General features: G+C 40.3%; 1 protein-coding gene across 2 annotated transcripts in view; it reads left to right on the forward strand.

Annotated features, from left to right (window-relative positions):
* The window catches only part of PRKG1 (protein kinase cGMP-dependent 1), a 1,234,019-nt gene that overhangs the window by 1,074,575 nt on the left and 146,581 nt on the right, over nucleotides 1–12,863 (forward strand). For both annotated transcript variants that reach the window (XM_036123403.2, XM_036123402.2), the window contains exon 8: nucleotides 10,570–10,635. In XM_036123403.2, the coding sequence (XP_035979296.1) occupies nucleotides 10,570–10,635 (66 nt within the window). The remainder of the gene's footprint in view (nucleotides 1–10,569; nucleotides 10,636–12,863) is intronic.

Genomic DNA, 12,863 nt, shown 5'->3' on the forward strand with positions numbered 1-12,863 from the left:
TCCACTTCAGCACTTTTTATTCAGATTGGTTTGTATAAGCATAGCCTTGAGTTTCCTTTCTTTACCAATGAAGCTGTTTCTTCTCTTTATCTGTGACTCAAAGTTGATCTTCAATTTGGATGAAATTATAGCATGTTAGATGAACTGGACTCTAAAATCACTTACTAATATTGTTTAAAAAGCTATTTCTTTATTCAAATAATGCAAAATAGGAAATATTTGATGAGCAAGAACCAAAAAAAAAAAAAAAAGGAAAAGATCTTTTATAGTTGTCTCTGTCTTAAAAATCTCAAAGTAATGATAATAATAAATGAAATTTCTAAATATTTCTCTTCCCTGAAAGAGCCCTATTAAAATCTCAATTTTAATTTTAAAGTATCGAAATATGATTTTATGAACATGTATTACATTTTCTTGACTTCTGATTGTGAATATATTATTTCAAGTGAACATGTCTAATTTCCATGTGAAAATACATTTTTAGTCACAGATAAACATGACTAATAGGAAAATTTATGCCATGATATACCACTGACATATTTAGATAGTAGATCATAATTATAGGCTTATCATGTCCTTTTCTGTTTAAAGCAATATCCTTGGATTCAGGATGAATTGTCTCAGGAGCATTGAAAACCATTATAATTGGAACTTTTGAAAAGTGTCCACATTGCTAAAACTAATTACAGAGGAGAACAGAACAGTGATCTCAGTCACAATTTCGAATGTGGATAATGGGGCACTTCCTCAAGGTCACGTACTAAGTTGGCAATAGAACAAGAAATAAGAGACACTCTCTTGACACGGTGCCTCAGATTCTTTACAGGAGAGGACACACTCCCAGCTTGAAGGCACTTTAGGTAAAAGGCCTTTGAAATATGTGCCCACACAACTTAACATTGGTTTCAAACAAGCATCAGTTGGGATTTACCAGTACATCAGTTCTAGCCATCATTCTAGTATACTTCTGTTTCTGCTACTTTAAAGATAGGGAAAACAGAAGAATTACTTGTCAGCTCTGTGGAATGCAGAAGACATGCAGAAAAAAGACCAATGTATTATTTTATTCTTTAAAGTACTTAGGACCCAGGGCGCCTGGGTGGCTCAGTCAGTTAAGCGTCTGCCTTCAGCTCAGGTCATGATCTCAGGGTCCTGGGATCGAGTCCCGTGTTGTTGGGCTCCCTACTCAGCGGGGAGTCTGCTTCTCCCTCTCCCTCTGCCCCTCCCCCTGCTCGTGTGTGTACTCTCTCTCTCTCTGTCTCAAATAAAATCTTTAAAAAAATAAAGTACTTATGACCCTTAAGACACATGGAATAATATGTCTGTTAATATCTTCTCCCACAATGCAAACTTTCTTTGGCCCATTAAATTACAAAATTACATGTATCACTGTCTGAAAAGTAAAACCAACCACCGGGTTTATTTTGATCAAATTATTTTATGAAATATGGTTCAGAGAAGGGGAAGCATGGAGTTAAGAGGAAAGTGAGTGTCTGATTTGAGTAAAGGAACAAACATTTATTGTGCTGTACTCCGGGGTTGACTTTTTTTTTTTTTAATAGAGGAAAAATTTTCCTTCTCCTTTTTTCCCTCTTAAATTAAAATACCTCTAAATCATTCAGAAACAGACCAGATGGCCTCCTAAGAAAGCCATGGCAACATAATATCTAAAATCTATTCTTCTAAATGACTAATAAAATAATAACAGAGAATAAACAAGAAAAGCAAACTCTTTCTTCTCTCCATAAAATACACTCCAGGAAGACATTCTTTAAATTTGTAAGACTTTGCCAAAGAGTGTATTATTCAAAGCTAGAGTACAGGACGCCTGGGTGGCTCAGTCGTTAAGCGTCTGCCTTCGGCTCAGGTCATGGTCCCAAGGTCCTGGGATCGAGCCCCACATCGGGCTCCCTGCTCAGCGGGAAGTCTGCTTCTTCCTCTCCCACTCCCCCTGCTTGTGTTCCCTCTCTCGCTGTGTCTCTCTGTCAAATAAATAAATAAAATCTTTAAAAAAAAAAAAAAAAAGCTAGAGTACAGAGTAAATACTATTTGTACTCTAGCAACAGCAACAACAAAACTAGGAATTTCCTCAGTGGTTCTTTCATACCCTAGCTATAATGGAGTGTACAGAGAACACTCTTTAATGTCTAGATAGAAGAGCAAAAGCCACCAGTCACATCAACATTCACAGGAATGTATGTGTTCAAATATGGAATATAGAAGCAATGTGGCTTACTTTTGACCCTCACTTCAGCTCGTGTCACAAAGGGAGCACAATGGGAAAAGAAATAGCGGTATTTACTCCTCTGCAATTGCTTTCCCTCCCCTTTCAGTAATTCCATGTATTAGTTTCAACCATATGAAATGGCCAATAGCTGTGCAAAATTGCCAATTTCATTTGGTTCAGCCTAATAAATATCTATGGTCATTGTCATTGAAGCATGCCATAGAATACGAAGTTCTTAGGTCACATGAAAGATTCATGATGCCACCAATGCAACAGAAGTCCTAGAAAAAAACAATGTGAAAATGGAGTTCTTCCAAATTCATCACTCTTATTTAAGATTGTGACCTCCCATGGGCATAGGTCGAAGAGGATTTGCATCCTCTGCGGAAGTGAATTAATACAGTGAGTGGAAATACCCAGCAGTGTTGCCAGGAAGAATACACTTTGGGGTTATTTTATGGATCACGCTTGGAATTGTTGTGCCTAGAGAAATATCCTCTTTGAGGTCGTGTCATGAGTCCGTACTCTTGATGAGAAGCAGAGACTGCCGTGGGTAGGCTAGTGCACTGGTGTTGAGCGTGAGTTGGTATATGTTCTTGATAATACAGTGATTTTTATGTGTTGGTTTTGTCATTACTCCTGCATTCTTCATTGGAAGAATCTAAAGGGTGGAGGTCATATTTTCTCTTTAGATATATATTTACATATACCAATGGGTATACAGCAACATCTACTTTAAAAAGTGAGAAGGCCACCAGTGTTCTAACATTACGCATCTAAAATGATTTCCTTGATACTTTATTTCATCATAGCGTATGGAATGTTTCCTTTAATTGAGCTTGAGCTTTCCAGCTAATTGTTAAGGTTTTATGTATTATGGTAAAGGAAAAAAAGGTTCACTTAGTCAATCTCTCTTTAAAGATTTTATGTATTTAAAAGAACAAGTGAGTGTATAAATGTGAGTGGGGGGAGGGGGGAGAGGGAGAGAATCTCAAGCAGACTCCCCACTGAGTATGGAGCTTGATGCTCAGGACCCTTGAGATCATGACCTGAGCCTAAATCAAGAGTCAGAAGCTCAACAGACTGAGCCACCCAGGCACCCCCTTAATCTCTTCTTAAAAAATAAATCCTTAGAGTAGCCCCCAGCACTGAACGATGTGGCCTTGCCCTCCAGTCTGTTCTCCTGGCCCCTGCCTTCTTTTCCTCAATCTCAGAATCCCTGCCTTCTTTGTTTTACAGTAAGCTATTTCCTTCTTTTTTTACAATATGCTATTTCCTACCTCGGGGCTCCTGCCTGTGTTATAGATGTTTCCTAGAAAATACATCTCCTGACTCAGGTTGCTAACAAATCCTTCCAGTCTTACTGTTTAACATCCTCAGAAATGTTGTCTGTCCTCTGAATTGCCAAATGAGCACCTCCCTTATTACAGCTCTGATTGCATGCTGTTAGATTGGCATTTTCAGTTATATGCTTGCATACTGATTTAACTTCTGTCCCCACTAGACCTCAGGATTCAGGCATGCAGAATGCAATAGCCCCCAGTAAATATTTGTTAAAATAATTATTGCCTTATTATGATTGTATTCACAAAACATGCAAATACTTAAGAATAATAGTGTTTGAAGGATATTCACCAAGATGTTAACCTTAGTTATCTCCTGGTAGGTGCCATCATAGTATTTTTTTATATTTCTCTCTTTTTTTGTTTAACTATTTTTTTTCCATAATCAATATGTAGACCTATTTCTTAGGTGGATTTTTTTTTTTTTACCTTTATAAATGCTACTAAAAGATAGTGGAAGTTTGCATGGGTGAACTTTTGAACTGGGATGGAGGGTTCTTGGCAGCACCATCTCTCTGTGCACAGGCATGAAGACAACAGCTGGGGTCTTCCAAGGAAACTGTTATTTGTCATGAGTGCAGGGCCTGAAAAGGTGATAGGTCAGAAAGTAGAGGACCTCCAACCCTAGATGACAGCACAGAAACTTTTCTTTCCTGGGTGTTTCCTTTGGAAGCTCTCATGCAAAGAGTTGACACAGCTAGATTTAAATTTAAAAATGTGCAACCAAGTGCGATGTGGATGGGAAGAGGGATTGCGAAGGAGCACGGGGGCCAGTGATGAGGCCAGATCAGCATTCCTGGTTGGAATGGTGTTGACCCACATAGAGCAGTAGCTCTAGGAACATACAGGAAGGAGAGGGACAATAGAGAAGGCAGAGATAGAGCCAGTCTGAGCAAACCTATGCAGTCATGGAGAGATCTTTTGAGCCTAGGCAAGTGGAAGAATGGTGATGTCATTGACCCAAAAGGTGATGTCATAGGGTGCCCAATGAAAATCGAGGTTTTGCGATTAAGAGGAAATGAGTTGGGTTTGAATTAGATTTCAGTGGAACTTCCAGAGACAGGCGTCCAGGAGGAGAGAGGTAAAGGCTAAAATGAAGTCTTCAGAGTCATTTATAAAGCTAGTAGTTGATACCAGAAGATGACGTGAGATTTCCCCAGTGAGAGAAGTCAGAGCAACAAACAGAAGGCCAGAAACAGAATTTTGGAGGAACACCTATATTTTAGTGAACTAAGGTAAAGGATTCAGGAAAATAAATTGAGAAGGTGGTGTCAGAAATAATTGGGAGACTGCTATTATGGAAACTTAGGGAAGGAGTTTCCAGAGAGAAAGTGGAAAGGGTCACATGCTTCTGCGATGTCCTAATGTGATGATATGATACTGATAGCGAAAATTGACTGGTTGCTAACTCTGTGCCATCCCTGGTTAGAAGACATGTATTTATGTGCAGTGCATCGGTCCATTTTGCAGAGTACAGGAGGTGTGAGTCATGTGGGAATCACTTCACGACCAAGTAGGCAGTGGAGTCGGTGACTAGCCTGATGCAGCTTTTTGTCCAAGAACACTTACCTGCTCTGGGACCTAACTTTCAAACTGGAAGGCATGGTTGAATTCGCCACAAATTGTGCAATTCTGGTCCGTCACTAATTCAGAGCGTAGTTTCATTTTAAGTGGCTGTTGGATGTTTATCGTCCCACTTGTAGTATGTTTGCCTTTGATTTCTGAGATGGAAAGGGTTTATTTAGTCTGGCGTGAAGCAAACTCCACTGTGGACTTACACTGCTGCGCTTGACTAAGAGGGCAGGGCCGGGGGCCGTGTGTGGCTGTAAGCTCCAAGTGTCAGTGTGCATGAAGGCTGGCTCGGAGGGAGGGCTTGGGCTCGGGAGCAGCGCTCACATTACTCTCGAGCTGGGAAAGCTTCTCAGGCAGCTACTTTGCATGAACTACGTTATCCTTTGGCCTCCTACGCTCTGTGTCGTTCCCCTGAGGTAGCGACGTGCTCCAGAGTTCCCTCGCAGCCAGGAGGCATAACAAAATCGCTTCAGAACGAGAAGAGCCCATGTAAACCCTTGCTATGGATTATTCAGACTCTGATAGTGACCCCACGGTGGGATACAGTGACGACGAAGATTCCAGTGATGAAGTTCGCAGCATCTCAGAGTCAGTGCACAGAAAACGGTGTTTGCAGATACTTGGGGTGCTTTTCATGCTCTATGATTTCATTGAAAGGAATTTCTAACTCCTCCAGAAAGGCTTACAAAGAGAGCCCCACTAAACTGCATAGCTTTGCCTGTGATGACTCATTAATCAACAGCACGTGGGTGTTGCTACGGTAGCCACCTGCACCGCAGCCCGTGGTTGTTAATTGTCAGGCTGCAGCCAACTAACACACAGGTACAGCAGCGGATGAGTAGGAGGTTTGGTTTTTAGAGACGGTGTGCGCGTTAGACCCGGGCTCTTGTGTAGATACAGGTGCATGACTTACTATAGAGAAGTGTGTTGAGTGTTAAGAGGCAGTATGTGTTTGGTGGATGTTTTTAATTAAGTATATTGTACATTATCTTATAATTCTAGTTATGAAATTATCTTGTGGTCAATGTCAGTGGGACTTCCAAAATCTCCTGTAGTCTTCTGCTAGAAATGATCGTATACCATGATCTGTCAAAAAGTAAAACTCAAAGAAAGCTGTTTTTATAAATAACAGGATCTGCCTCCTTCCTCTTTCTCTCTTCTAAGCCAGTATTACATGAAGCCCCTGCTAACTGGGCAGATGTTCTGTGTGAAGCCAGGATCCTAGCAGCTGTGTATGGATAGAGAGAAGTTTAAAAACCACATGGAGCTCTTAGGACCTCTGTATTAGACGAGTATGTAATGTTTTCTATCTCAATCTCATATTTCCTCAGACCCGCAAAGGAAATAAGCAGTCACAGTATTGTCAGCTTCTATGAGTGATATTGTCTCGTTAGAAGTTTCTACCGTCTCTCCTAAAATAAGGGGTTAGCACATGTCAATACTAGATCAGATAGCACTCTGTCTCTCACGGGAGCAGGCTCTCTGAGTCCACAGGGACAGCATTTCTAGATACCTGCATAGACAGGCATAATGGCATGAAACACTTTAATAGCAGAGATACAAAGACAGCGTAGTGGCAACATGGATTTGGCATGGAATGAACTTGGCATTTAATTATTTCCTATTGTAACATTATTATAAAGCAATATCGCAGGGCTAGGACATAGCCACGGATAGGAATTCGAACCCTATTAGAATCAAAATGATTTATTGAATTAGCTTTGCCCTTGAGCAGCCAGAAACATATGAATGCTGTTTTTATTAACAACTAAATATATTTTTTATGGTGACAGACATTATGACTACTTACTGCACTGAAGTCATTTTCATTAGAATGCATTTAGAATTATTGTCGGATTGCAGTCTGGTAGCAGAGTGTATAAGGAGTGGGCTTTTGTGGAAAGACATGAGCTCTGGAGCCATCCAGATCTGTGCTCAAATTCCAAAGCAGCAACTCACGAGCTATGTTTGACTCTGGGTGTGCTACTTAAACTTTGTCCTCGTGTGTAAACTTGAGATAAAATACCCACCCTCTGCTATCTGCGTTAAGTGAGATTTGTTCGAATCACCTAATACAGTTCCTGATATATACTAGGTACTGAGTAAATGGCAAATATTATAATCTAATGATTAATATATTGTTTTTCCCCGTGTTATGCTTCTTCTCTCTTTTGACATACGTTACTTTACTAGGTACTATGCCTGATTGTAGACCATAACTTACAGATTTTCCTTTTTAAAATAGTTCTAATTTCTCTTGACTATGTGACTCTTCTGATATTTTATTTTTCCCCATCTCTATTTTAAAATATTTATGAGTTTTCTTTTTGTTGCAAGAAAATTGCATTCACTTGCAAAAGTAGATCCAATTTAGGCCAGATGATATAATAAAATTTTAAAATATTGCAAGTTTGTGATGAAATAATTAAAAAATGAATATACACAGAGAATATATTCAGAACAAAGCATTATTTTGTATATATTATATTTTTAAAGACGTGACTAAATTGTCAAGATGGTAATATATTTTAGGAAAATTCAGATTTAATATGTTTTCTGTAAAGCTGTGATAAGTGTTCTTTTGGTTTTTTAGACAAGCAGCAAGATGTAGTAACGTACTACCATGAGCAACCTCCTAAGAAATAAGTCATTCTTGGGGCACCTGGGTGGCTCAGTTGGTTGGGCATCTTGCCTTCGGCTCAGGTCATGATCTCAGGGTCCTGGGATCGAGCCCTGCATCAGGCTCCCTGCTCAGCGGAGAGTCTACTTCTCCCTCTGCAGCTCCCCCCTGCTCCTGCACTTTCTCTCTCTCTGTCAAATAAATAAATAAAACCAAAGAAAGAAAGAGAAAGAAAGAAAGAGAAGGAACAAAAAGGAGAGAAAAGAAAAGAAAAAAGAAAAGGAAAGAAAAGAAAAGAAAAAAGGAAAGGAAAGGAGTCATACCATTTATGAAAGACCTACTGGGTGTTACTCATGTTTTCTGCCCATTGTTGTGTCCCCTTCACTAAAAATTCCTGCTCAGAAAGTATGATCATGGAGTTGAAAATATATTGTCTGTTCCCTTGGAGCAGAAAGAGTATCTGCATTCTGTTGGGTGGGAGCGTTTCGTAAACCACTGGAAGCGTGGTCACACAGAAGATGAAAGAGCCAGAATCCACAGAAGAATGCGCTTCTCTCCATGAGCTGGGCGTTATGATAAACTTTAACTCTGTCGCATTTAATACCCTCCAGGGAGTGCGCGCTCTTATCATTCCCACTTTCAAGGCTTTCACATAGCTTGTAGCTTGCCTTGTAAAACCAAGACAGTGTGAGTCCAAAACCTGCTCTCTGCTCGTCCTACGCACAGGCTCAAGGCTGTGGTGCTTTTGCCATTCTTGTACCACACTCTTAGTAGGCACCTCCTGCATGCCCCTGAATTCGGGGTAAGACGGGGAGTAAAACTAGCCATGGAACCTGCCCCCCTGTGGTTTAGTGGGAGGGGGATAGAATCACCAACCAAGGACCCCACAAATAAACGTATAGATGACAAACCACCATAGGTACTTGGGTCAAGAGGTACATCAGGCTGTGAGAACAGATGGGCGGAGAACCTGGTCTAGTTAATTCTAATGAATTGAGGAAGGGGCCTATAGGCAGGGGGGGTGGGGGGGTGGTTGATGTATTCAGCAGAGAACAGAGGTGGCCAGTTTGGCTGGAAGGTGGGGGTGTGAGGGAGGCACTGACAGAATCCTGCGGGGGGCCGAGGAGACTGGAAGGAAAGTTGTAGACTCAGAAGTGAGCTTAGTATGACACATGGATTAAAGATACACACTCATTCATAGTTTCTCTCCTTTAATAGCGTAACCTGTGAGAAACAGAAGTGGAAAGACTGCTTTCATAAGAGAAAGTGACGATATAATTCTTAAAAAAAAAAAGGCCTAGTGAAAAAGATTAAGAAATTTTACTTACAGACCTAAAACTAGCTGTGAACAAGTGGAGGGCCATGTGATGTGACTGTGTGGAAAATCAATATAATCAAAAAGTCCTTCTTCTGAAATCAATGTATAAATGTAATACACCTCTACCAGAATCCCAGTGTGGGTTCCCTTGGAAGTGGAAACATGATTTTAAAGTCTCTGTGAAATATGAATGCTTAACAATGTCATCAAGCTATTTTTGAAAAATAATTTTAGTAAGGGGGCACTTGTTTACCAAATACTCAATACTAATGGTTACTATAAAACAACTGTAATTTTATTTCTTTAATTTTTTAAAGTTTTTATTTAAGTCATCTCTATACCCAGTGTGGGGCTTGAACTCATGACCTCAAGATCAAGAGTCGCACGCTCTACCAACTGAGCCAGCCAGGCGCCCCACAACTGTAATTGCAATATCATGGTGTAGCCACAGTGAAAGACAGATCAGTAGAAAAAGTACTGGGTTCAGAATATATGTGAGAAAGTAGTATATTTTGAAAAAATAAAAATTCAGTGGGTACATCTTTATTTTCAAGACTTTAACAGCCTACTATTAGAGACCTATGATAATTGGATTATGATTTTTATAATGTATTATTAACAGTATATTATTTCTGTATATTTCTCTGTAATGTATTTCAAACTTATATTGATCATTAACTTTGAAATTTTACTTTTCTAGGAAAAGGAGTACATTTTCATATATAACTTACTCTTTCTATGTAGTGATACTATGACATTTTTAGTAGCTCAGAATGAAATGTGAATGTGAATTTACAAAGTCTGTCTTTGACCTCTGGGTAAGACGAGAAAAATAAGGACACATTTTTAAAGGTTTAAGAAGTTCATAGATACGCCTACAGTGACAAATTGGGTATTTCCAAACAGTATATACATATTTCAATCAGAGCAATTAAGATTTGTCAGATACTCTTGAAGAACCGAGAACTCTGGTGTAGATGAATAACTGTGTGTTAGAAGTTGCCAAAAGGTTAGCCACATTAAAACAGGGTCTCTAAGGGGATAATTAAAACAGATCCATTGTTCTCAAGGTTATAATAATAAATTCACACACAAATGGATTACTCAGTCCTCAGAAATATATCTTCGGGTCCTTTAAAAACTCTCATTACATCATTACCATCCTCATCATTATCCGGTTAACTCCTTAATTCCCCAAAGAGCACAGGGAACGAGGATATAAAATTTTGTTTCACTTATATAAATGAAACTTTAAGATTGAAAATTCTAACTCCTGGATTATAACTGTAGGATTTGAGGGATTCATGGCAAGAGTAAGGTGGTTCCTCAGGACCAAGAAATTTGAGACATGAACGAAGCGTAACCATGGGGATGGATAAATCGAGGGGTATACATAATTCACTGTGTTTCCTGAAATTAATCGCAATGATCACTTTTCTTTGATAGTAAAGGTTATTTTACTTCAACATCTCTCTCTTTTTTTATATAGGGAGGATGTGAGGACAGCAAACGTGATTGCCGCAGAGGCTGTGACCTGCCTTGTCATTGACAGAGAGTGAGTACACTGCATTATTCTGTGTACTGCGCGCTCCGATCCGTGCCGTACATAAATTCTTGGAATTAGACGTTGTTTTATGGAGTTATTAACACTTGTTTGATATTCTTTCATTTTAAAATGAGCTGTATATTTGATTCTCATTCCCTATCATTCTTGGAGGTGGCTGGCTCTGCCATTCTGGCCTTGAGAGTTTCCACAGGGTGCTTAACCAGTGTGAGCCCCACCACAGTTAGCTTGTTTACGAGCACGGGCCATCATGCCATGTCACAGAAATGTCAGGATTCATGAGACACAAGGAAATCATGGGTCCCAGTGTTTTTTTGTGTTTTGTTGTTGTTGTTGTTTTTGGTTTTGGTTTTTGTTTTTTGTTTTCTTTTTTACTGGGGAGGATCTTAACAATGCTAGCTATTTGAGTAAATTTTTAGAGTAATATTATTACTGCTATAGAATATATAATAATATTACTAGTATTATTATTATTAAGAAATGGATTATTCCTTCAGCATGTTCTAGTTCTCTCTATTCTCCCATTCCCAGACTCCTATAAGGGAAGCACTTAAGGAATATGCTTTTGGAGAAAACAACATTTCAGATGTAGGCATATATCTAGGGCCATGACAAGTGTGTTTGATGATGCCCATCCCTGTTCCTTCCCTCCATCTGGCTTTGTTAGTCTCATTGCCTGCGTGCTTTATCGGTTAAACTACAAATACCCAATTACTGATGCTCCAAGGGCCTGGGTAAAATGTGTGTGCACGATCTGGAAGCAGTCCTCCAGACTCTTCCTCATTGCTGTATGTGGAGAGGTGTATCAGAAAAGCCAAGTGGCTGACTCAAGAGAAAGAACTGCAAAGCACCCTTTTGTGAAGCCAATAGATCTAGATAGGCTGTGGGTGTCAGGATAGCCTACCCCTGGGAGCCGGATGTGAGCAGTCCAGAATGATGGAGGTGCACGTGGGGCTCAGTAAGCTCTAGGTAGAGAAGGATCCAACCTGACATACCGATCTCAATTCTGGAGGCCCCTAGAACCAGATCAGTGGCATAACTGCAGAATGGGGTGTCTGTGAATGTCCCTAACACAGATATTCTTTATCTGGTTCCTACAAACAACCATTACCCAGTTGTTTCCTTCATTTGCCTAACATCTTACTGAGGATCTACCACGTGCAAGTCTTTGGGTTCGGTGCCATGAGAAGAATCCGAGGAGCAGCACAGATGCTGGTTTTGGGGGTTTGCTTCTACGAGAGAATCTGTGACCTATGCACAAGGCAGAAAGTGGGAAGGGTCCAGAGGACACACTTAGGGGAGTCCCGCGAAGGGAGTGATGACTACTAAGGAGAATCGGGGAAGTCTTTGCGAAGGACAGGGCATGATTGGGCGGATCCGGAAGTACAGGCAATAGAAATAGTTTGAACAGCACAACAGTTCTCGTAAGGGAACAATCATTTCAGCTGGCCGGGGGCAGGAGGGGAGAGGGGAGGCTGGGTCAGGGTGGTTGGCAGAGGTGCTGGGGCAGGTGAGTTCACAGACACGTTGGGGCTGGTTCACTCAATGTTGGGATGAGGGTAACTGAGAGTTTTATGCGACAAAATAGTGTCCCTCTATCACTGTATTGCTAGACTAATCTGAGAATGCTGAGTAAGATGAATAAGAGGCAGAATATCTGCTTAGCATCTGTACATCCAAGCGGTGATCGTGAGACCAGTTACAGGGGGACTGCATTAGAATGAAGAGGTGAAACCAAAGGGCTTACTCCTTGACTGAATGTAAAAGGCATAGAAGGAATTAGGGGTGTACTCAGGATCGAGAAGATCTGGAGGGAGTATAGAGGAATCCATTTGGGAGGCACAGTGGTATTCCGTTACAAATATAATGAATGTGACGTACAAGATGGACGCTCAGGAACAGATGCCCAGCAGGAGATAGAAAAAGTAAGACAAGAGCTCTTATTAGAGTCAACTTAAAATTCACTTAAAAATTACTCATGTAGAGTTAACAGCTGAAGCCACGGGATTGGGTGGAATTGCATGAAAGAAGAGAGAAGAAGATAAAAGGACCAAGTTTAGAAGTTGGGAAAATTCTTACATTTAAGAATGAGGCAGGAGGAGGAAAAAAAAACAGTAAATAATACCAAAGTGTTGGCTATCAGAGCCATGCTGGAAACCTCACAAGCCAAGAGAAGATTCACGAGAGGAAAGACAGCTGCGTTCTGCTCAGGTGGAAGC

This window comes from Halichoerus grypus, chromosome 7 (genome assembly GCF_964656455.1).
Source record: "Halichoerus grypus chromosome 7, mHalGry1.hap1.1, whole genome shotgun sequence".
NCBI lineage: Eukaryota > Metazoa > Chordata > Mammalia > Carnivora > Phocidae > Halichoerus > Halichoerus grypus.